The sequence below is a fragment of the Trachypithecus francoisi genome, unplaced genomic scaffold, assembly GCF_009764315.1.
Source record: "Trachypithecus francoisi isolate TF-2019V2 unplaced genomic scaffold, Tfra_2.0 Lachesis_group1, whole genome shotgun sequence".
In the NCBI taxonomy this organism is placed as follows: Eukaryota; Metazoa; Chordata; class Mammalia; order Primates; family Cercopithecidae; genus Trachypithecus; species Trachypithecus francoisi.
In genome coordinates this window covers 144,471,733-144,497,805 of record NW_022681454.1, presented here as the reverse complement: position 1 = coordinate 144,497,805, position 26,073 = coordinate 144,471,733, and the positions used below count along the sequence as shown (strand labels likewise).

General features: G+C 44.2%; 1 protein-coding gene across 2 annotated transcripts in view; it reads right to left on the bottom strand.

The window, feature by feature from the left end:
• The window catches only part of ARHGAP10 (Rho GTPase activating protein 10), a 343,992-nt gene extending 322,032 nt beyond the window's left edge, over window positions 1-21,960 (bottom strand). Inside the window, exon 1 of one of the 2 annotated variants that reach the window (XM_033215447.1) lies at window positions 21,599-21,960. In XM_033215447.1, coding sequence (XP_033071338.1) covers window positions 21,599-21,752 — 154 coding nt within the window. In that variant the 5' untranslated portion in view covers window positions 21,753-21,960. The remainder of the gene's footprint in view (window positions 1-21,598) is intronic. The other variant, XM_033215448.1, reaches the window with a different exon arrangement.
• Between the last annotated feature and the right edge of the window lie 4,113 nt (window positions 21,961-26,073).

The window sequence follows — 26,073 nt, the reverse complement described above, 5'->3', positions numbered from 1 at the left end:
AATACAGGCATGAGATAAGCAGCAAATTTAATCAAGGGCCCAGATCAGCATTAATAGTAAAGCAGGCCGGGCGCGGCGGCTCATGCCTGTAATCCCAGCACTTTGGGAGGCCAAGGTGGGAGGATCACTTGAGGTCAGGAATTTGAGACGAGCCTGGCCAATGTGGCAAAACTCCGTCTCTACTAAAATACAGAAATCAGCCAGGCATGGTGGCACACTGCCTGTAATTCCAGCTACTCGGGAGGCTGAGGCACAAGAATCACTAGAGCCCAGGAGGTGGAGGCTGCAGTGAGCCAAGATCATGCCAGCGTAAGCAACAAAGAAAGACCCTGTCACCAAAAAAAAAAAAAAAAAAAAAAGATCAGACTGTGAGTACAGATTAACCCTGTGTACCCTCTATTAAATCATTAACAGTAACATTACTTTTTAAAGTCTGCTTTGTTTAAAAGCAAACAGTGTTTTTTAAATTTTTTGTAATGCAAATAAAATAGCATAGCCACTATTCCAGATTATATGAAAATGACTTCCTTTAACTTTTTATAGCTTAAAGGAAGTTTCTATCACTTGATAGAAAAATTTTAAATTCCCGAAAGTAAGCTTTGCAGACATTACAACCCCACAGCTTTACACAAGATAATACCCCAAATCAGATCTGTGAAATACTGTATCAATAACAGTAATGCATGCTCTTCTATAATACTAAAAGCTTGGCTGGGCATGGTGGCTCATGCCCGTAGTTCCAGCAGTTTGGGAGGCCAAGGCAGGCAGATCACAAGGTTAGGAGATCCAGACCATCCCGGCCACCATGGTGAAACCCCATCTCTACAGCTACTCAGGAGGCTGAGGCAGAAGAATTGCTTGAACCTGGGAGTCAGAGGTGGCAGTGAGCCAAGATCACGCCACTGTACTCCAACCTGACAGCAGAGCGAGATTCCATCTCAAAAGAAAGAAAAAAAGAAAAACAAGTAGAGGCTTCAAAGAGTTCATACCGTGCAGGAGCCTCAGCTTCCTAGATGAGTACCCTTGGACAAATGTCAACCTCTCTAAACCCACATTCTTAAATTGCAAAACGGCAATTATTACAAGATTAACTATCAGATGATTGCTGCGAGAAATGGTAACTCCTGTGAAAACACTTAGCACAGTTTCTGAAACACATCAAGTGTGCCAAAAAAGGCAAAAAATAAAAAATAAAAAGCCAGGTGCAGTGACTCACACCTGTAATCCCACTACTTTGGGGGGTCAGAGATAGGCAGATCACTTGAGGCCAAGAGTTCGAGACCAGCCTGGCCAACATGGTGAAACCCCCATCTCTACTAAAAATACAAAATATTGGCCAGGTGTGGTGGCATGTGCCTGTAATCCAGCTACTCAGGAGGCTGAGACAGGAGAATCGCTTGAACCTGGAAGGGAGGTTGCAGTAAGCCAAGATCGTGCCACTGCACTCCAGCCTGGGTGAAAGAGCAAGACTCTGTCTCAAAAAAAAAAAAAAAAAAACAACTATTATCTACTCCTTCTACAACCACCACCACTATTATCATTAATTCCAGTAAACCTGTTTTAGTACATCTCAGATAATGTTTAACAACAGCTAAACTTACAGATTATCAGACCAATTAAAATCTAACATCTGTAATCTAAAACAATAGTGATCTACTCATGGCTTTTTTTTGTTTGTTTTTGGTTTTGAGGCACTGTCTCGCTCGGTTGCCCAAGTTGGAGTGCAGTGGCCAGATCTCGGCTCACTGCAACCTCTGCCTCCCAGGTTCAAGAGATTCTCCTGCCTCAGCCTCCCAAGTAGATGGGACTATAGGCATGCACCATCACACCTGGCTAATTTTTATGCTTTTTAGTAGAGATGGGGTTTCACCATGTTGATCAGGCTGGTCTTGAACTCCTGACCACAAGTGATCTGCCCACAATGAACCCAAGAGCTCACTATTGTTTTAAATTGAAGATATTTTATGGCCGGGCACCAGTGGCTCACACCTGTAATCCTGGCACTTTGGGAGGCTGAGGTGGGTGGATCATGAGGTCAGGAATTTGATGCCAGCCTGGCCAATATGGTGAAACCCTGTCTCTGCTAAAAAAATACAAAAATTAGCCAGGCGTGGTGGTGCGTGACTGTAGTCCCAGCTACTCAGGAGGCTGAAGCAGAAGAATCGCTTGAACCCAGGAGGCAGAGGTTGCAGTGAGCCAAGATCACACCACTGCACTCCAGCATGGGTTACATAGTGAGACTATATCTCAAAAAAAAAAAAAAAAGGTATTTTACATGTACTTCCATTTAAGCAAATCCAACATATAAAAATGGATATTAGTGCACACAAAACAAATAGGTTGGGTGATGACTATTCCCTTTAAAGAAATCACCAATCCCTTTTAATTTAGTTATATGTAAACTACGATTAGATTACACACACACAAACACAATGCACACACACAAAGCTGAATTACGTATTAATTCCGTTCCATTCTTTTTTCCTAACGTACACTCTGACTTTTGATGTGCATTCATTAAACTGATGCTACAGTCAGGAAGAAATTAAACACCTCCCTTCATTCTAGGTGACCCTCCAACACCTTCCAAGGGCCAAATGCTCCCTGATGCATTCACTTCCACCACGGTACCAACTCCCTCTCCACTCCTTTCCATTTTGTTCTCATTGCATATATTAAACCGAAGAACTGTGTTGATTCAAAACTGTACTTTCAGCTTTAAAGCTTTTGGAATGAAAATTTTAAGGTCAAAAAATACAAAGGTCTTTACAAAGCTGCCTCTTTGTTTTCTGGACAAAGAAGCACTTTTTTAAAGTCTTTTTGTTCTTTGCTTGTCAAGATAAATCAGTCCTGCCACACTCAGGTAAACACTGCCAAAAGGCACTCAACCATCTTATTGCAAACAAAACACTGTTCACTGTGGTTAAGTGATACATCCTGTTTCTGGATACATGGCTGTTCATCAACAGGTTAATTTGCATAGCCATTCAAGCCTTTGAGACAGTATCAATTAAGCCACAACAGTCGATTCTAAAAGATTTCAGAGTTTACATAAAAAATATTTAATTTGACCATCTCAGTTCTCTAATTGCAATGAACAGAAAATAGTTCAAATAGCTACCTACTGTCAAATCCTTACTTTGGATTTTATCCTGCATACACAATAAACTGGAAAGAAGGAAAATATTTCCAGAGACTATGATACAGTTTCAGAAAAAAATAATTTACACTTCTCTAGATGCTTATAGGATTTCTCAATTGACTTCAAATTTAAAATTAAATCAAGAACATACAAAATTAGAAAATACATACGTCTAATTTCCATTCAAGAAACGTTTCTTTGTTTAAAGGGAAAAAGAATGTAAAATTATTCAATCCACTTACCCACAAAAATTAGTTTTTCTTAACAATGCTTTGTTTCTCCAAAAATCAACAGGAGCACTATCAGTGTCATAAGTTTAAATTAAGCCAGTAAACTGCTGTTTATTTTTTTACATATTTTCTTGGCCTATAACAAGCTAAGGTGTTATAAATATTAAGTATTTTAATCTAAACTTTTTCCTCCGGTCAGGGGTTCATATTGTAAGGCATAGATACCTCACTGTGCCAACAACTTTGTCCTTGTATCCAGGCAAGTTACAGGGACCACAGTTTTCATTTCTACCCTCTCACCAATTTCATCTCTCTCACCTCCTCTATTATGGTTAAAATTAATCAACCAAGCAATGGGAAAAAATAGAATGCATACTTATTTCCACTGTCTTTATATAGTCCTCATTTGTTTTGCCACGTGCAGTCCCTGGGCCCAGATCAAAACAGGTGTAATAAAGTGAGTTTCAAAAGTAAAAGTTCTCTTATGTATAGGACATCAGCTTTCTTAGCCCAGCCTGGAGTACAGTGGCATGATCACAGCTCACTGCAGCATCATCTCCCAGGCTCAAGCAATCCTCCCACCTCAGCCTCCCAAGTAGTGAGGACTACAGGTGTGCGCCACCACACCCCCAACGCTGTTTTTAGAAATAGGGTCTCACTGTGTTGCCCAGGCTTGTCTTGAACTCCTAACCTTAAGCAATCCTCCTGCCTCAGCCTCCCAAACTGCTGGTATTACAGGCCTGAGACACAGTGCCCAGTCTATCCATCGCTTTTGGTGTGTTTAATGTACATAACTTGATGTGTTTGGAGATAAGCATACACCTGTGAAACCATCAAACCACCATCACTATCAAGGCCATCACATCCGAAAGTTTCCTCCCACCCCCTGTATCATTTTGTCTTTTTGTTTTGTTTTCCCTTTTGTGGAAAGACCACTTAATATAACATCTACCCACTTAGGAAAATTTTAAGTACACAGTATTATTAATCATATGCTCTATATTGTACAGCTCTCCAGATCTTAATTATTTTGTACAACTAAAACTTGGTACAGGACATCAGCTTTTTTTTCTCTCTTTTTTCTTTTTCTAGTTTCTATACCCTTTGTTGTGAGCTGTGGCATTCTGTCCAAGCAATCACTTGCTGCCCACTTCTTTACCCAACTGGTAGGCACATGATTCAGGCTGGCCAAAGCACAATATCCACCACATCACAGTGATTGGTCTATGCTGGGCGAGTGACCCAGGACTGGTAGGGCCTTTACGTAGAGCAACCACAGGTCCAGGTATACTTGTAACAATTCCAGTTCATGGCTGTTGTCTTAGCGTAACTGTACTTCTCAAGAGTATCTGGGTTTAGATTACATGGTCTCCCTATCTCTAAGGCAGTTTCTCAACCTCAGCACTACGAACATTTTGGGCTGGATCATTCTCCATTGTAGGGGACATGTCCTGTGCACTGCACAGTGTTTGGCAGCATCACTGGCCTCTGCCCGCTAGAACCATAGCATCTCCCTAAAGTAACAACCAAAATTTTCTCTGGACAAAGTCACCCATTTGAGAACCACTGGTCTAGGGGAAAAGAGTCAGTATTCTCTGGAATTCCCATTGCAGTAAGAAAGGTGTAAGCTTTAAGCCACAGTCACCATGGGAAAGTGCTAACCTGAGACAGAGGCCAACTGAGGGAAACTACAGATGCAGAGAACTGACAGCACTGTCTGAACCCTGGAATTCAGGGGTATCTAAAAGCAAGGCCCAGTCTTTAATCTTCACCCTGAAGCCAAAACTCCTTTAAAAAAAAAAAAAAAATTCAAGGTTTTAGTCTAATTTCTCTCACTGGAAGCTGAAAGAAATGAATGAGGATCCATAGTATTTTTATAACAATAATCTGAAGAAGGGGGAAGAAAGGGTTCAGATTTTTAAACCTTATCCTTTCCACAAAAAACAGGACACCAACTCTAGCTCTAGAAACACATGCAAAGAACTTCTCCACTCATGTCCTCCCTCTGAAGCATCTGAAGGTCTCCACACTCCACATCCCTGAAGAGATGCTGTGTGGCCACCTCCATGGCGGTCAGGGTGTCCAGCCCTGAAGGGAAGACAAGGGCTATCTGCATACCACCCACTGATGGGGATCTTTTCTAAGCATTTATTTCTTCTAGGCATTGTTTCTTAAACTAGGTTGAACCTAAGTAGTTAGCTAGAAAAGAGCAAGAGAGGATATTTTTAGATCATAGATAATTATTCCATTTTTAACTCTTACAAGCTCTCTTCCTCCTCTTCTCTTGGACAAAGAGGCAGACACTTAGAAGTCCTACAATCTTCCCAGGTGCTGCCAGAGGCATTTTCTTCCCTGTAGACTGATCCAAAGAGAATCAGCCAGACTCCGGCGAGATAAAAGATAAAACTGGTTTTAATACTTTGAAAAAAAAAAAAAGATTAAGGACCATTTGGGTCTTTTAAGTGCAACAGAACAAAGTGTGAAATAAAGCCTGAAACAGGGGCATTTCTTGGTGTCATGAGGGTTGTTTACCCAAACATTTAACTCCTTTTTCTCCCCTTCACCCCATTACTTCTTCTCAGCTTAATATCTATATGCCATCCCACTCAGTTCACACTATGAAGAAAACCACTCTTACAAGTCATGTATTATTAATCTCAACCAGAAAAAGAATGTGGTGGTGGAGAGATTAAAATATAATTACTGAATCTTGTCATCTACCTCAGGGAAAATAAATCCATCAGTTGTCAGTTTCCTCGATGTCCTGCCATAAATCTACAAATTTGAGTGTGTAGACATCATTTCCATCTCCACTGTTACGAAACAGGTGAAAGGTACGCCCTCCCACCCCTTCTTCACCTAGAATATGAATCACACCTTCTATATTAAGAAGCACGCTGCCGGGCACGGTGGCTCACACCTACAATCCCAGCACTTTGGGAAGCTGAGGTGGGCGGATCACCTGAGGTCAGGAGTTCAAGACCAGCCTGGCTAACATGGTGAAACCCTGTCTCTACTAAAAATACAAAAATTAACTGGGCATGGTGGCAGGCGAGCTACTCAGGAGGCTAAGGCAGGAGAATCACTTGAACCCGGCAGGTTGAGGTTGCAGTGAGCCAAGATTGCGCCACTGCATTCCAGCAGGGCAAAGAGCAAAACTCCACCTCAAAAAAAAAAAAAAAAGGCAGGCCTGGCGCAGAGGTTCACACCTGTAATTCCAAAACTTTGGGAGGCCGAGGCAGGCAGACCACAAGGTTGAGAGATAGAGACCATCCTGGCAAACATGGTGAAACCCCATCTCTACTAAATATACAAAAATTAGCTGGGCATGGGGGCGCATGCCTGTAGTCCCAGCTATTCAGGAGGCTGAAGCAGGAGAATCGCTTGAACCCAGGAGGCAGAGGATGCAGTGAGCCAAGATCATACCACTGCACTCCAGCCTGGCAACAGAGCGAGACTCTGTCTCAAAATAAACAAATAATAAGCACTTTGTAGCTGGGCATGGTGGTTCACCTACCACTTGGTGGTTCACCAAAGTGCCTATAATCCCAGCACTTTGGGAGGCTGAAGCGGGCGGATCACAAGGTCAGGAGTTCGAGACAAGCCTGGCCAACATGGTGAAACCCCATCTCTACTAAAAAGATACAAAAAATTATCCGGGCGGGGTGGTACATGCCTGTAATCCCAGCTATTCAGGAGGCTGAGGCAGGACAATCGCTTGAATCTGGGAGGTGGAGGTTGCAGTGAGCCAAGATCACACCACTGCACTCCAGCCCAGGCAACAAGAGTGAAACTCCATCTCAAAAAAAAAAAAAGTTTGTGCTCTGAGATGGCCCCTGAATCTTCAATCTCCTCCTCTCCCACTGACCATGTAATTTGGGTCTACAGCCATACCACCCTGAACATATTCAACCCTGTCTGATCTCAGAAGCTAAGCAGGGTCAAGCCTGCTTGAAGACAGGGTTGAATGCATTGAAGTATTTGGATGGCAGACCAAATAATCTAGGAGAGCTATCCATACCCAGGCTCACTGACTTTCCTCACACTCCCTTCTCAGTCCTCTGCAAACAGGCTCCCAGTTGTGCTTGGCCACCTAAACTATTCTCCCACTATTACCAATGACAGCGTGTGGCCAATGCAACGTCACCTGGACTCGAGCTACTTGACCTCTCTGTGGCATGGCCTTGTCCATTCCCTCCTGCTTTCTTAACACTCTTTCTCCTTGGCTTCACAGACCCTCTCCTAGTTTTCCATCTCTCTGTCAATGGCTACTGTTTCTCAGATCTCAAGTTCTTCTTTCACCTACCCCGTAAAAGACAAGAGTTCCTCTGGATTTGCCCTGACCCGCCCTGCCTTCTCCCTCTACATTCTCTCTCCGCAGCCTTGGTATTCAGCTGCATGGCATCATTTCCCATCCATATGCTGTGTCTCCAGAATCTTTATCTCCAGCTGTATTCCCCATTCCTGAAATACACACCCACAGAGGAAACACACTACTGAACATGTCTCCTGGCTACTAGGAAATACCTTGGCCTCCACATGCAAAACTGAAAACTCATCCTCTCCCCCACAAAAGCTGCTGCTGTGGCTGGACCTCAGTGAAATGCACTCACCAGCTCACACCAGAACCTGAGGTGTCAGGGCAGCCCCCACACCCAATCACCCCCTACAGCCTACAGCTGCTAAGTCTTGACTCCTCTTCTGCCACCAAAGTCTCTCGCCTAGATGACTGACCCCCAACCTCCAGTCCTGCTGTCCTCCGATTCATTCACACAACCGCAGCCGGAGAAAACTTTCTACAATTCAAATCACACCACTCCCCTGCTCAAAACTTTTCAATCACTTCCCACTGTCCTTACAGTGAAGCCCTCAACCTGCCTTCCAAGGCCCTTCCCAACCCTGCCCCCACCCCTCGACAGCACCATTCTTACCCTCAATGCAGATTCCCTGGCCCACCTGAGCACCATTTTTCCATCCACAGGATGTGCTCTCTCTGACCTCTCGGATGCATTTTCTCTGCACTTGGAGAAGACTTCTTCCCCACTCTCAGCAGGGAAAGCTCCGATCCCTCCTTTTGGTCTCAGCCTAGAAGTTTTACTTTCTTGAAGTCTTTTTGGAACCCCCAAACTAGATAGTCCTGTTAACTACAGTCATCGCATCCCATACTAATTCAACAATGTGAATATAATTGCTTTTTAAACAAATTTGCTGTCTCCTGCACTAGAAATCTTCGGCACAAATATACACGTTTCTTCTCAATGTTAAACCTCTAGCAACTAGCCCACCATAGCTGGAGTTCAGTGATAAGGTGACACCACTCCACCACTGTCATAAATAAGGTTGTTCTAGCGATGACTGAATAGATTTTTAATGTTTTTTCTACGTCTAGCAAACAGAGAGTCCACTATGGTTCAGGCAATTTTCTAAGTACTTTAAAAATAATTTAAGCCTCGCAACATTTAAACATGTAACTATCATCCACTTTTTTTTTTTTTGAGGAGTTTCACTCTTGTTGCCCAGGCTGGACTGCAACGGCGCAATCTTGGCTCACTACAACCTCTGCCTCCCGGGTTCAAGCGATTCTCCTGCCTCAGCCTCTAGAGTAGCTAGGATTACAGGCATGTACCACCACACCCAGCTAATTTTATATTTTTAGTAGAGATGGGGTTTCTCCATGTTTGTCAGGCTGGTCTCGAACTCCGGACCTCAGGTGATCCGCCCACCTCGGCCTCCCAAAGTGCTGGAATTACAGGTGTGCACCACTGCGCCCAGTTGACTATTATCCACATTTTACAGAGGAGGAAATCAAGGCACAGAGAAGTTAAACAACTTGCCCAAGGTCACACAGTAAGTAAACCTGGTTTCAAAGACCTATCTATTTTAGTATGTTTGCTGTGTTGCCTTTGACTTGCATTTCACAAAATAAAAACAAAACTATCAGCTGGGTGTAGTGGCTCACACCTGTAATACCAGCACTTTGAGAGGCTGAGGCAGGTGGATCACGAGGTCGGGCATTCGAGACCATCCTGGTCAACATGGTGAAACCCCATCTCCATTGAAAATACAAAAAAAATAGCCAGGCGTGGTGGCATGCGCCTGTAATCCCAGCTACTCAGGAGGTTGAGGCAGGAGAATCGCTTGAACCCAGCAAGCAGAGGTTGCAGTGAGCTGAGATCACACCACTGCACTCCAGCCTGGGTGACAGAGTGAGACTGTCTCCAAAAATAAAAATTAAAAAAAAAAAAAAAACAAAAAAACTGTCAGCATGGCAGAGAATCTGCCCAATTTTCAAATAAATGGAATGTCATGTCAAGAACACTGTATTCCCTGGTACTTCAGGCTTTGTCCCCAAAACTTTAAAGCAAAGGCTTTCAGTAATACATCAGATTTCAACACACTATTATGGATGGTTTCTCCTATGTATAAATAAATGACAGGCCTATATTCAGCTCTGTGCTTCAAAATATGGTTAGACTGGAAGAAAAAAACATGTGCCGGGCACGGTGGCTCATGCCTGTAATCCCAGGACTTTGGGAGGCCGAGACAGGCAGATCACCTGAGGTCAAGAGTTCAAGGCCAACATGGTGAAACCCCGTTTCTACTAAAAATACAAAAAAAAAAAAAAAAAATAGCCATGGCCAGGCACGGTGGCTCAAGCCTGTAATCTCAGTACTTTGGGAGGCCGAGACGGGCAGATCACGAGGTCAGGAGATCAAGACCATCCTGGCTAACGCGGTGAAACCCCGTCTCTACTAAAAAAATACAAAAATCTAGCCAGGCGAGGTGGCGGGTGCCTGTAGTCCCAGATACTCCGGGGGCTGAGGCAGAAGAATGGTGTAAACCCGGGAGGCGGAGCTTGCAGTGCGCTGAGATCCGGCCACTGCACTCCAGCCTGGGCGACAGAGCAAGACTCCGTCTCAAAAAAAAAAAAAAAAATAGCCAACTGTGGTGGCGGGTGCCTATAATCCCAGCTACTCAGGATGCTGAGGCAGGAGAATCGCTTAAACCCGGGAGGCAGAGGTTGCAGTGGGCCGAGACTGTGCCATTGCACTCCAGCATGAGCTACAAGAGAGAGACTCCATCTCAAAAAAAAAAAAAAAAAAAAAAAAAAAGAACATGTGTTCACAGACTATTTCTACCATAACTATGGGTAAAGCCACAACTGCGCCCAAGTTCAACCAAAGGAAGATAGTTATTTTAATAATAATAAAAATAACAGGCACCTACCATAGCCAGGCAGAGTCCTAAGATCTTTTAACATGTAATGTGAGGATTAAATACCACCACCCAGTGAGACAGAATTCTTACTAGGCCCATTTTACTAATAAAGAAAAATGTAGGCACTGAAGGCTTAAGTAACTTGCCCAAAGTCACACAGCTAATAAACTGTGAGGCCAACTTTACAGTCAGAGAAGAAAGCATTCTTTTTTTTTTTTTAAGAGACCATTCCACATCCTGTCTTGTGACCTGAGGTGACACTGCCGTGGCCAAATTGAGTTCCTCCAGCCACACACCTCACCATGACCTGCCACCAAGAGTGAGGGTAGAAGGTGCCTGTGGGTGAACAAGTCAATAAGCCCAGAGAAATCACACTCACCGTTGAAATATTAAGTGGCAGTGGATTGACATCTTCCTGAGAAACACAGGGCGGAAATTCTAGCTGGACCAGGGAGTCAGGCCTCGCAATGGCAGCAACTTGGGGTGTGATTCCAGTCCGTCTCAGAGTTTACAGAGATGCAGAGATGCCTGCCTTTAGAATGTAAAGCGCCTGGTGGGTGTGGGTGGGTGGGTGGGTGGGTGTGTGGGTGTAAAGAGAACGATATAAAGATGCCTACCTTTAGAATGTAAAACGTCTGGTGTTTTTCTGTGTGTGTGTGTGTGTGTGTGTGTGTGTGTGTGTAAAGAGAATATCAAGGCCTTCACAATACAAAAGCATCCCCCTGGAAATTATGTTCCTGTGTTAGGATAAGTAAGGGAAGCAGGCCTGCCGGTGTTTGCTTTAGGGCTTACCACAAGATACCATCCAGTCCCTGCCTGAAAATCATGTTCATCCACCCCAACTAGCTTGATAGTTACCAGAATTCTCCGCGTGCATTGTGTTTATACAAACATCATTTTTCTCTTTCTAGTCAGAAGTCTAATTTCAATGAAGCAAAATGGCTTTTAAAGATTTTTTGTTTCTGACTCAAACCAGTTCTCGTACAGTCCTGAGACATGAACTGCCTTACTCTGATCATCCATGCTGGGCTGGTAACAAAATACTAAAAAGAAAATGGGTTAAATGTCTTTAAAATTCATGAGTTTATTAATTACTGACTGTTTTGAAAGCTAGTATCCTAAATTTATAAAACTAATTTCAATAAGGCTTTCATCATGAATATTCTCTAAGTACGTGTAGTGTTATCCAAAAAATGCATAGGGAGAAGGTACATCATCATAGAACATCAATTAACAAAGTACTTTTAAATGTAACTTGTAGGAAAAAGAGGTTGAACTAAACGAAATAAAGTTACATACATCGAATTGGATGAATCTCACAAATATATTCAGGTGGGAAAAAGTATAGGATGAAACCATTATACGAAGTCTAAACATGTGCAAACACATTATATATTGTTTACGGATTTGCACAACTGTATCAAAATGCCTAGGAATAATAAACACCAGATCTGAGATAGGTCTTACCCCTTGGGGAGAAGAATGGGTATACAAGACATTTTCATTAAGCTGGGGCAGGGGAGGAATAAATGAAGTTTATCGTGAGACTATCTTTTTATATTTCTCAAGTATCTCAAACTTTTTGAAGGAAAAACAAGCCTAATACTAAAAGAATAAGTTAAAAGTTACTCTACTGAAGAGTAGAACAAGGAATGGGGAGGAAAAGAGGAAGGTGGATATTGAGAGAGAGAGAGAGAGTGGAGGTCCGTGTCTTATAATGGATCCTAAATCAACCCAACCTTGGAATGTCTATACTGTACTCATAACACAAATTAGCACTTTAAATTATAAGAATGACCCCAGAGGGGCCTTAAAATTTAACAAAATTGAAATCAGTCATCATACCGAGGTAAAAAGAATATCCTAACTAGATCAAACATACACACACTCTAGATAACCACGATTGATTATCACTCCCCTAGCATAAGACCACGGTCACACTCCTTCACAGAGACAGCACATGACTGTGGTTACGGGTTTCGGAGTCAGATAAATCTAGGTTCACATTCCAGCTCCACTAATGACAAATTGTGATTCAGACAAGCTACTAATCTCTCTGACTTTACTGAGTAAATTCTTAATTTAACATAGCACTTATGCTGAATTTAGCACAAAGTAAAAACAACAGTAAATGCTTAAAAGCTACTATTAAATTTATTTAAATTATATGCATTTTCCACCACGTAAGACATTCTTTATCAGGTAATTTGTAATTGCCTATTTGTCTTTGAAATATAATTCCATTAAAAATAACCTAGTGGCCGGGCACGGCGGCTCACGCCTGGGAGGCCGAGGCGGACGGATCACCTGAGGTAGGGAGTTCAGGACCAGCCTAGCCAACGTGGTGAAACTCCGTCTCTACAAAAAACACAAAAATTAGCCAGGCATAGTGGCACACACCTGTAATCCCAACTACTTGGGAGGCTGAGGCAGGAGACTTGCTTGAACTTGCGGGGTGGAGGTTGCGTGAGCCAAGACTGTGCCACTGCACTGCACCCTGGGCAACAGAGCAAGACTGTCTCAAAAAAAAAAAAAAAAAGTAGGCCGGGCGCGGTGGCTCAAGCCTGTAATCCCAGCACTTTGGGAGGCCGAGACGGGCGGATCACGAGGTCAGGAGATCGAGACCATCCTGGCTAACACGGTGAAACCCCGTCTCTACTAAAAAATACAGAAAACTAGCCGGGCGAGGTGGCGGGCGCCTGTAGTCCCAGCTACTCGGGAGGCTGAGGCAGGAGAATGGCGTGAACCTGGGAGGCGGAGCTTGCAGTGAGCTGAGATCCGGCCACTGCACTCCAGCCTGGGCGATAGAGCGAGACTCTGTCTCAAAAAAAAAAAAAAAAAAAAAAGTAACCCAGTAAGGCCAGGTGCAGTGGCTCACACCTGTAATCCCAGGACTTTTGGAGGCCAAGGCAACCAAATCACCTGAGGTCAGGAGTTCAAGACCAGCCTGGCCAACAGAGTCAAACCCCGTCTCTACTAAAAATACAAAAATTAGCTGGTGTGGTGGCAGGCGCCTATAATCCCAGCTACTCGGGAGGCTGAGGCAGGAGAATCACTTGAATGTGGGAGGCGGAGGTCGCAGTGAGCCAAGATTGCACCACTGCACTCCAGCCTGGGCAACAAAAGCGAAACTCCGTCTAAAGAAAAAAAAAAAAAAAAGCCTAAAATATAAGGTGATAAACAGCTACTGAAGTCACAGAATTCAAAACAGCTTCCTTGGGAATTTGTACAGGGGACTTTGAGGATTCTGCTGTAGAGAACAGGATTACCTAACAGCTCTAAGGAAAATCCCTCTTAGGGATGTCTCTGGCTGTCTTCTTTTTTTCATTGTGAATTTACCATAGCAAATAGAAGCTGTTAGGATTTCAGCATGTCAGACGCTGGAAACCCTAATTTTGAGTTCACGTCCTCAAAAAGTATCTCTGTAATTTGAAGTATGTGAAGGCTGCAGTCATTTACATTGTCATGTCAATACCTTGAGCTGAACTCTGTCATCAACTCTTCCTTATCAGCCCCTTGGAGGAAAGGCCTGCTGCTGACTGCCTGAACCTCCACTGTAGATTGCTTACTAGATTTGCAGTGACCTTAGCAACACATTCTACTTCATCTTCAAATCTTTGTGAATAAAAAATAAATTCTAGAAAATATTTTCCCAAGATACCACCAAGCTCTGATTTGCCAGTGTAATTTTTTTTTTTTCTTTTTGGAGACAGAATCTCGTCTGTTGCCCAGGCTGGAGCGCAGTGGCGTGATCTCAGTTCACTGCAACCTCCGCCTCCTGGATTCAAGCACTGTCCTGCCTTGTCCCCCACCCCAAGAAGCTGGGATTACATGCCCCTGCCACCATACCTGGCTATTTTTTTTTTTTTTTTTTTTCGTAGAGATGCGGTTTCACCATGTTCTCCAGACTAGTCTTGAACTCCTGACCTCAAGTGATTCACCCGCCTCGGCCTCTCAAAGTGCTGGGATTACAGACTTAAGCCACCAAGCCTGGCCACCAATGTGTTTTCAAGATTTTCCAGCATCCTGAACTACAATCAAAATTTGGAAGGCTTTCCAGGGTTTGACAATTTTGTCTCTCGGTCACTGGTAATGGTGCTTTGGAGAAATATACTGTTGGGGTAACAAACACTAAAAGGTTAGATACCTGGTCTAGGGTGCAGAACAGCTATTTTGAGGCAAGAACAGGGCCTTGATATTAAAACATATGCCTGTAATTTAGATACGTCATCATAATTGTTCATCTGTGAGCACTAAATGCTTTACGTGTATTAACAAATCCTACTTTTAACCCAATACAGTAGGTCGTATTATAATTTCTATTTTATTGACGAGAACAGAGATAGAGAAAAGCTAAGCAGCTTGAGCAAGGATCCCCTGTTAGCAGGTGGTTGAGCTTGGGTATGAATCTAGCCAGACTAGTACCTCAGCTTATGCTCTTAATCTTCTATATTATATTCCATCAGTTATTTTAAAGATTAAACACAAAAATACCCTCCTCTATGTATTCTTTATCCAAAAGTCTACAATGTACCCCAGTCCCCTCAAAAAAAAAAAAAAACAAAAACGCAAAAAGGAGCTGGTCAAATGAACCCCAGCAGACGGGAGGGCAGAGAAAGGCAATGTGACAAAAAGATACTGAGAACATTAGATTGCTGACTGGCTAGTAAAAATCTGTTCTAAATAAACATGGCTCAGCTGATGGCAGGCTCTAAATAGGAACAACTCTAAATAGAGTAAAGACCACCTGCAGTGAGTAAAGCATTTCAAGCTTTTCAAGCCTGTCTGGGTCCCTACCCTGGCTCAAGTCTGATTGTAATTATTTTCACAGCCAGTCTATATTCACACTGGAGACCAGCCACTGTAATAAAACCCCAAGTGACAGTTCGACTTATTCCAGGTGATGTCCCAAATTGTAGGGGCTCTATGGTAACTTCTTTAAGGCAAAGAATGTGCTGGCTGGGTGTGGTGGCTCAAGCCTGTAATCCCAGCACTTTGGTAGGCTGAGATGGGCGGATCACGAGGTCAGGAGATCCAAACCATCCTGGCTAACATGGTGAAACTCCACCTCTACTAAAAGTACAAAAAATTAGCCGGGCGTGGTGGGGGGCACCTGTAGTCCCAGCTACTGGGGAGGCTGAGCCAGGAGAATGGTGTGAACTCAGGAGGTGGAGCTTGCAGTGAGCCAAGATCATGCCACTGCATTCCAGCCTGGGCGACAGAGCAAGACTCTCTCAAAAAAAAAAAAAAAAAGAATGTGCATAAGTATTCCTTTCCATTTGGGAAAAAAATATATTGCAATTTATTAACTTTTTTTTTTTTTTTTTGAGGCGGAGTCTCGCTCTGTCACCCGGACTGGAGTGCAGTGGCCAGATCTCAGCTCACTGCAAGCTCCGCCTCCCGGGTTTACGCCATTCTCCTGCCTCAGCCTCCCGAGTAGCTGGGACTACAGGCGCCCGCCACCTCGCCCGGCTAGTTTTTTTTTTGTATTTTTAGTAGAGACGGGGTTTCACTGTGTTAGCCAGGATGGTCTCGATCTCCTGACCTCGTGATCCGCCCGTTTCGGCCTCCCAAAGTGCTGGGATTACAGGCTTGAGCCACCGTGCCCGGCCAATTTATTAACTTTTTTAAATAGCATTTTATTTTCTGTATCTCTCTAAATTCCACTTGATGGGAGCATAATCGCAAAATTTACAATTACACCACTTTATGAAAATTAGGCCATGAAGGCCAGGCGCAGTGGCTGACACCTGTAATCCCAGCACTTTGGGAGGCTGAGGTGGATGGATCACATGAGGCCAGGAGTTCAAGACCAACCACGGTGAAACCCTGTCTCCACAAAAAAAAAAAGTACAAAAATTAGCTGAGTGTGGTGGTGCGTGCCTGTAATCCCAGCTACTCGGGAGGCTGAGGCACAAGAATCACTTGAACCCAGAAGACGGAGGTTGCACTGAGCCAAGATTGCGCCACTGCATTCCAACCTGGGCGACAGGGCAAGACTCCGTCTCAAATAAAATTTTAAAAATTTAAAAAAAAAAAACCCTAGGGCATTAAGTAGCAGAACACCCAACTCAAAACTGTCTTATGTCATTTAACAAGACACTCAAACCATAGAAAAACCCACAGGTCTCCCAACAGCATCAAGAACCCAAATTCAGTTAGCGCACTATGCCGCTCAGGCCCAATATGGTGGGTAGCAGTTCCAGGCATCATAAGAGAATACAGAAAAGTAGAAAACCATCTTTCTTCAAGTCTCCTATGACAAAAGGAAACCTCTCCCTGAAGTATCCAGAAGACTTCCTGTCATGTTTCATTGGCCAGAACTGGAATACAACCGCATTCTTATAATAATTACCAACCCAGAAAATGGGTTTATCATAACTGAGGTAGAGTTCAGTTTCTCAACCCTGACTGCTTTAACAGTTCCCCCAGGTGATTTTATTGAGCAGCTAGGCTTGAGAACCACTGAGTTAGATTAATCAGAATTACCCTGAAATGCCTTCCCCTGAGTCATCTGAAAAGGATGCAGCCACTTGAATGAAATCTGGATTGTCAGAGGGGAAAAGGAATGTTGGCTGAACCAGCAGTAGTGTCTACACAACCATTTTACATTTGTGTTTCAAAGCACTTTCACAGCATTTTATTTATTCCTCAAGGCTTTCTCTATCAGTCAGTCCCATTTTACAAAAAGAAAAAAAAAGGAAACCAAGGCTCAAGTTTACAAAATAGGAAAATTATTTTTAGTCTTCCAAATCTCAGTAGGTTTAATGTAATGGCAACTTAAGAAATTTCCCGAAAAGAATATTTCTCTGAAACAGTAAACGTAAAGACAGCCTAAGGGAACTTATGTTTTTCCTAAGAGAAACAAAGCAAAAACCATTAAAATGCCAAGGCTAGAAGTATCAAAACCAAGTCTGAAAGACCTAAATTCTTGTCCTGGCTCTGCCACTAACAAGGTCCTTTACATCCTTTTCCATACCTGTTTAGTAACAGCAGACTCACTAATGAGGGCCCCTTCAACGAGACACACACACAGAGCTAGACAATTTAAGTTTACTACAGAGCATTTTATATCACTGTATTAGTGCTTAATAACTGTAAGGACTATTTGTTTTAAAAAATATTTCTCTACAGAACAAGATACATTTTCTCAAGACTGCCTAATGTAAAATTTATGAGAAAAGCATATATGGTTTATTGCTGTTTCTGGCAACTGTGCTGTCTACCTGTATAAGTAGCTGAAACTACACAGACATCACAAAGGCTTACAAAAGTTTAAATTCCATCGAAAGAAGACACTGGCTATTCTAAGACAGGAAAGTACTTTAAAAAGAAAACTAAAAAAGCCATTTGAACAACGAATTCATTGAATTGAGTGAATAATCTCCAACTCTACCACTGAAATCACTGGCTTTTCTCTCTGGAATTCCTCCCCACCCTCAGTGCTATCTCCAAATTCACCCTACACACAAATGTGCAATACTGTCTCTAAACCATCTCTTTGCTATTATGTCAGCCTTCTTGAAAAGCCTTCATGGCCGGGCGCGGTGGCTCACGCTTGTAATTCCAGCACTTCGGGAGGCCGAGGCGGGCGGATCACGAGGTCAGGAGATCGAGACCATCCTGGCTAATACGGTGAAACCCTGTCTCTACCAAAAATACAAAAAATTAGCCGGGCGCGGTGGCAGGCGCCTGTAGTCCCAGCTACTCAGGATGCTGAGGCAGGAGAATGGCGTGAACCCGGGAGGCGGAGCTTGCAGTGAGCCCAGGCTAAGATCGCACCACTGCACTCCAGCCTGGGCTACAGAGCAAGACTCTGTCTCAAAAAAGAAAAAAAAAAGAAAAGCCTTCAGTAACTCTCCCCAAGATAAACTCCACATTCCTAACCTTGCTTTTTATGGCCCTCCATAATCTAAAACTGACCTCTCCATTCATCCCAGTCTACCACTCCCTGAAAAACCACCATTCCAGCAAACTAGTCTCTTCACTCTTCTCCAAACACTGCGAGTGTTCTGGTTTCTTCTGGTTTCCAGTATGATAAGGTTTTACTCCTTATCACCAGTGACTTCCAAAACTTCCAACAAACCTCCTCCACTCTAACATACAAACCCTTGTCCCTGGAAAAGTTAGAATACTTGTCACTAAATTTTAAACCTTGTAACAGGTATGTGTCTACATCCTTTATTTCTTCAAGAATTTAGCGCAGCGCAGTAAGGAGTTCAAAAATATTCCTTAGATTGAAGTAAATTCAACTACAGGACAATAAACTCAAGTGCAAGGGCCTCTACCCTATTATAAATCTGTATCTAATTCCAATATTTAGCAAATTGTAGGTGCTAAATATTTGCTGATTGCTATCTAATTGAACTCAGTAGCAAGCCTTCAGGTCCCATAAGCCTCAAAACTCTAGATATTTGTGGAAGATTTCAAAGTGTCAAGACATCAAAATTACATACTGAAATCTTCCAAGAATGTAATGCACACAGGACACACCTTGCAGGGCAATTAAAAACAGAAACCACTTAAATACACAATTCTCGAAACGCTCAAAAGGCCATTTTTGTAAAACAAAATGTAAAATATGTGGAAACACAAACAATCTGACCTAATGGGTTTTATTCTTTCTGTAGATCCTCCACCTAATGTCATTCCTTGACTCTCTGATGTTATACAAAAGCTCAACTGGTTAGGTGAACCATTTACCTGGACTGCAATTTCAAATAACCTCATCAAGCCATTTTCAAATACTGCAGAACCTTATTAGTTTCCCGAAGAGGTACGCAGGGGAAGCTGAACGCAAAGAGAATTATGAGACCTGCTCAATTTTCCTATGGCCAAGCCCTAACCGGTGAAGAATAATTAAACTCAGGTCCCCTGACTTTAGTCCAAGGCTCTTCGTCTTTGGTAGGAACTAGAAGTAAACTTTATGGAGCAAGCGTGAAAAGGCATATGAGCTACAGTTGTGTTCCTGTCACCTTCTGGGAAAGAATTTAAACAAATTCTTAATGAACATAACGAGAAAAAAAAAGAATTCCCAATCACTCTCAAAGCATGATTACGAGTTATGTTTCTTATGTTAAAGGATGATAATCAAAAGGAGTAAGATACCAATTCACAAATTCAAGAAAGTCTACAGTCTGGAGGAAGGCTGACATCTGGCCCCCCAGATGCACTGGATGCTGTTGGAACCTACGGCATGTTTCCTGATGGCAGGAAAGCTAATATGCTGTCACAGAAATAGCTTTCTACCAGTGGCCAAACTGGCTTTGCCCTCTGCCTCTCCCCCACATCTCTCTAGCTCAAGAGGGAACTACAACGACCAATGAGAGAGAGGATACATTCCCTGGCCACTGACTCTGATTAACACCAAGTTACAGAAAAAGTCCTCAGTTCTCATTCTCGTGTTCACTCTGCACCCCCGCCCCCAACTCCTCCTTTCTACGCTCACTCCTCCATATGTATAGCGCCCCCCGTACTTCCCACCCAACTCACATACCAGATGTCAAGGGCCTGGAGAGCCCTCAACCAAATAAGCCCACTTGTCGCATGCCCCAGAGTCTCATTTCTGATTCAAGCAGCAGAGACTTAAAAACAAAACAGACAAAATAAACCCTAAGTGAGTCCCAATCCTGATTTTGCAACACCAAAGAGGTCAGAGAACCAAAAGGAACCTTGGAGATCATCCAGAGAAGTTGAGTGACTTGCTTCCAAAATTACAGGGATGGCTCACTAAATTCTTCCCACAGAAATGTACTTCAACTTATTCATTAAATGCATATTTATTGTACCAGGTACCATGCTGGGTGGCCGAGACAGTATGTTCAATATGTTTTAATAGCCCTTAATGAAAACTGGGGCGGGGCGCGGTCCGGAGAACAGTGAGATGGGGGATTTTCCCCAGAGGTGGTATCTATAAACAAATGTACAAGGGACGAACACCTAAGGCTGAGAATTACTGAACTGAGAATCTAGGTGAGTGATGAAAGCCCTAAGAACCCAGCCCCTCAAGGCTGGATACCGCCCAAGTCCCTGTCTACTGTATGGGCAGGTCTTTTAAAGAGGAAAAGGGGGCATTCACCGCCATCCTCCTAAGGGGTTATGGATCCAAGGAATGGTAGGCTGCCCAGCTCCTCACTGGCGCTAATTCCGCCCCACTTTCCAGCAGCATCACTCACTATTTCTGCATGAATTTTGGCCCACTCTCTCCTAGAAAGACTCTCAACTACACTAAAATACAGTTATCTCTCCTGTATCTCACGTCTTCTTCCGAGTTTAAGAGACAGAGAAGTTCAGGGGAGGAAGGCAGCAAGCCTAACCCGGGTGGAATTCCCTATTTGCAAGCAGTGCCCGCTTGAGCTAGAAGACAGGCTGTCCGCTCACCCTTCCAAACCCCAATCTCTGAACCCTCCTCAGCACGGGAGGGGAGGAATGTGCGGAAGCAGCATAAAGCCAGGTGGACTTTCTGGTTTGGCACGTGAGGGAACTGGAACAGAACTGTCGGGGAACATCAGACAATGAGAGGGAAAAGGTGAAGCTTAAGGGGACTCCGGAAAACTCAACACCCCCGCAGGGTTTCAAAGAATCCCCAGGAAAGTTCTTTTAAGAAGTCACAAAACAAAACTAGGCAAACAGATGCCTCGGTTTTGAAAGAGATTGTAACTTCAGGCAGCAATGAAACCTGACTCCGGGCCAGGAGAGCCTAGGGTCGGTTCAGCCGAGCGCGCAGTCAGCAAGGGGTGTTCGGCGGCGACCAGGCGGGGCCCACGGGCAGCAGCTAGTTCCCGCCGCCGCAGAGCTGCAGGGCCGGGAGTGGGGTCTCGCCGCGCTGCCTCGAGAAGGAATGACCCCAGGGACCACCCCCCCGGGGTTCCGAGAGAGCTGGGCTGGTCCGAAATGAATTCCCCGTTCCTGTGGCTGCTGGCCCCGGACACGAGACCCTCCGCCTCCTACCGAGAGAGGCTCCTCCCCGCCTCGCCACAGCCCCGTCCGCGCCCGCGTCCCCGCTTACTTTTGGTCGCAGCGATGAGGTTCTTCCCGTCCTTGATGAGCTCTTTGATGAACTTGTTGGTCCTCTCAAGTTCCGCTTCGTGAGCCCGGATCCTCTCCCGGAACCACGGGCTGTCGAGGTAGCAGTCGCTGAACTCCAGGGGCTGCAGCCCCATGACGGCAGCGGTTGCGGCGCGGTGCGCACGGCCGCGCGCTCCTGCCCGAGCCGGGCTCCGAGGCCGCTGCCAGGTGCGGCGCCGCGCGTTCAGGGAGCCCCGAGGAACTAGCAGGCCCGGGCGCGTGGCGAGCGCGGCACGGACATGTCCCGCAGAGCTGAGCCCTGCGACGCTGAGGAGCGGCCACCGAGACCAGCGCAAGCCGTGGCGCCCCAATCCCGGCAGCCCCCGCCGAGCCCTGAGCGCCCGCGGCCCCGCCCCTCCCGGCCCCCGCGCTGCAGACACTCCCCGAGGCGCCGCCCGGCCTGGCCCGCGCTCCCGCTCGCCCCCTTCTCTTTCCTCCGCCTTCTTTCCTCTCTTCTCTTCCCTGGACGCCTCTTCCTTCTCTTCCACACGCGCAGCCGCCCCTCCTCTTCCTTCGGAGGCGTCCCCGGGCTAGAATTTCGCCCCGCGGCTCCCCTCCACCCCTGGCGCGCGCCCCTCCTCTTTGCTTGGGCTCCCGGGGCCGGGGTGACTCACAGTCGGCTCCCCGCTGCACGGAACCCGACCAGGACCGAGAAGGAGCGTCTTAATTGCAGTCGTTAGTCCCCGCAGGCGGGCGACATAACTCTGAAGCGGCTGCCTTGCAGGAGGAGATGATTAACTCATTTATCTCATGTATCCTGGGAAGCCCCCCCAACCCCCGAGCTAGGAACGAACTCGCACGTGAGGCTCTTTTCCTTGTCCCGGTTCCTTCCCCAGTTTAAAGTGAAATGCGTGGTAAATCTCCGCTTGAGATCGAAGCCTTACAATGTCAAGAGCGTTTTCTTGGTGGCCCAGCAGCTCCTATTAACACTTCTCTGCGTATCCGCACTAAATGACTTAGGTGTAGGGAGAGGGCTGGCTATAAATCACAGAAAAGTTGTTTCTGTTGTGTTCAGCACATTAAATTTGCTTGGGTAGATAGACACGATCTTTATTATTCTAAAAATAACCACCGGAAAACATGCCAGGTAACGTGGTTTTCACCGCGTGGGGGTGACTATCAATGAGAATTTATGTCAGTGCCCTCAAAAAGACTGTTTTGTGTGTTCTGAAGCAACTCCAGTGTGTCCCCAAAAAAAGTTAAGGCATTTGAAAGTATTGAAATGTATACCTTAGGCCGGACGCGGTGGGTCACGCCTGTAATCCCGACACTTTGGGAGACGGAGACGGGTGGATTACCTGAGGTCAGGAGTTGGAGACCAACCTGGCTAACAGGGTGGAAACCCGTCTCTACTAAAAATACAAAAATTACCCGGGTGCGGTGGCGCGTGCCTGTAGTCCCAACTGAGGCAGGAGAATCGCTTGAACCCAGGAGGCGGAGGTTGCCGTGAGCCGTGATCGTGCCACTGCACTCCAGCCTGGGCGACAGAGCAAGACAATATCTCCAAAAAAAGTATTTCTTAAAAAAAAAAAAAAAAACTAATAGTTCATTAGAGTAACTTTTCATAAACGCAATTTATTAAGCAATTATTGTGTGCCGGGGCCCCACTAGAAACTCCATACATCTACAAACTGGCAATGTAGACTTACATAATGTGATGGTAATATTAACGAGAAACTTCAAAGTAATTCCTCAAGATGTTCAGACTCTCAGCTGGGTAATTAAGAATCTGTTTGGACAGCATGTTGTAGGAGGGTAACCCTCCCGAACAAGTTAAATAAGCCTCCTACTCAATAAGCCCTTTTGTTACAAAACAGCACCAGGAGTGCCTAACCCGCAGATAAACATTATTACTCTAATGTCCATCCTCCAGAGTTCGAAGTGTCTTACAAATAACTTTTAGGCGGTGAAAGCTTCAGTTCCTGCTAAAACCAGCAGGAGACTGGAGTCTACAGAAAAGAGAATAAAAGAGGCAAATAAGGGGAAGAAAGACAAGGAGAAGGGGTGTAAACAAAAGTGAGGGCCTTGCGAAACAGCCAAACACTGACCACACTCAATCCTCAGAACAGAAACCCAAACCTTTTCTCATAGAGGGACTTGCTGACACTTCTTCAGTATTCAACATAGAGGTTACCATGTGACCCAGCAAGTCCACTCTTATATACCCGAGAAATGAAAATATATGTCCACGCAAATATTTACGCACAAATGTTCATAGCAGCATTATTCATAATAGCCAAAACGTAGAATCAACCAAAATGTCCTTCATCAGCTGTGTAATGCATGCACAAAATGTTTATGTTCACAAAATGAAATATTAATCTACAATAAAAAGGAATGAAGTACTGACATGTGCTACTGCACAATGAATGGTGAAAACATTATGCTAAGTAAAAGAACCCAGCTGCAAAAGGCCATATATAATACTATCCATTTATATGTAATGTCCAAAACATGTAAATCTATAGAGGCAGAAAGATTAGTGGTTGCTAGAGACTGGGGGATAGAGTGGAGGGTACATGTAGTCAGGAGCTTATTTTCAGGGTGATGAAAATTATTAATAGTTTTATTTTTTATAGAGATAGGGTCTCACTATGTTGCCCAGGCTTTTCAACTCCTGAGTTCAAATGATGCTCCCACTTTGGTCTCCCACGTTGCTGGAGTTATAGGAGTGAGCCACCAAGTCTGGCCGAAAACAATTTAAATTTAAATTTTGGTAATGGTTGCACAACTCTGAATATACTCAAAATCACTTAATTGTACATGTTAAATGGGTGAATTTCTTTTGGTCTGTGAAATATATCTCAAGAAAATATTTTTTAAGATGAACTACTCTAGAACTGCTTCTCCTTTAACACAGTAGACTCCAAGCCGTAAAAACTCTGGCTTATTCTTTAGATTCTTTAGTTCTTTAGATGTTTGGAGAAAAAAAAAGTTGTTTAAAACAATGTCAAAACATCATAAAAAATATTACTTATCACCTCACACACATACACCCAGTGTTAAAGAGCTAGTGAATATGAATCTTAATTCATTACCGAATAGGTCCACAATAATAACCATGAGTGGAGGGGCCTGATTTTGTTTTATTCAGCTATGCTTATGCAGTGTCTGGTAAGTGATCAGTAACTGTGGAATGAATAAGTATAACTAAGTGAAGAGAAATCTCTGTACAGTGGACAGTGGAAAGATAGATATTTAGGAGGTCCAGCTCCAGCTTTACTGCTTAACAGTTGTGCAACCTTAGCAAAGGTAATTTTCTGTAAACTTCAGACTTACCATCAGTGAAACGGAGATGATGACATTGCAGCTGCAGGTTGCTTGAGAAGATTTAATTAAATTGTGTTTGTAAAGTGCCAGTTGAAAATTATGATAGTGATGAAACTCAAGGAAGAAGGAGGAGTGGAGGATGGGCTGAAGAGAGGGATGAGAACAAGGAGCAGACAGATTGCATTCCATCAATGTGGGAAAGACTTGTGGAGCAGGACAGCCCTTAAATAATAGTTTTAAACCATGTAAGTCAGAACTCAAGAAAAGTGGCCACAAAAGCAGATGAGATGCTGCTGAGTTACCAGGTTTCATCTTAATCAATTATTCCCACAAATATTTACTGATCATTTATATGTATTAGGCACCATATTAGGTGCTCGTGATGCAGTAGAACACAAAACAGTGTCTTTCCTCACTGTGCTTTTGGTCTCTGGGAGGAGACCTCATCCTAGAAAAAAAAGAAAAAGAAAAATCACACACATATATATCCAATTGAAAATAAAGCACCATGCAGTTAAAATGAAATTAAAGCGCCATGAAGTAAGTGAATAAGTTATACTTATTCATTCCACATTTACTGATCACTTACAAGACACTGCATAGGCATAGCCGAATAAAACAAAATTAATCAGGCCCCTCCACTCATGGTTATTATTGTGGACCTATTCGGTAATGAATTAAGATACATATTCACGGCCGGGTGCGGTGGCTCAAGCCTGTAATCCCAGCACTTTGGGAGGCCGAGACGGGCGGATCACGAGGTCAGGAGATCGAGACCATCCTGGCTAACACGGTGAAACCCCGTCTCTACTAAAAAATACAAAAAAATTAGCCGGGCGAGGTGGCGAGCGCCTGTAGTCCCAGCTACTCGGGAGGCTGAGGCAGGAGAATGGCGTGAACCCGGGAGGCGGAGCTTGCAGTGAGCTGAGATCTGGCCACAGTACTCCAGCCTGGGCGGCAGAGCGAGACTCCGTCTCAAAAAAAAAAAAAAAAAAAAAAAGATACATATTCACTAGCTCTTTATCACTGGGTGTACGTATGTGAGGTGATAACTGCACTTCTACTCAGTGCTTTATAAAGTTATAAAGAGATGTTATAATTGGAAGACCTGATAGAGATTTGGGATGGGTCAAGGAAGGCCTCATT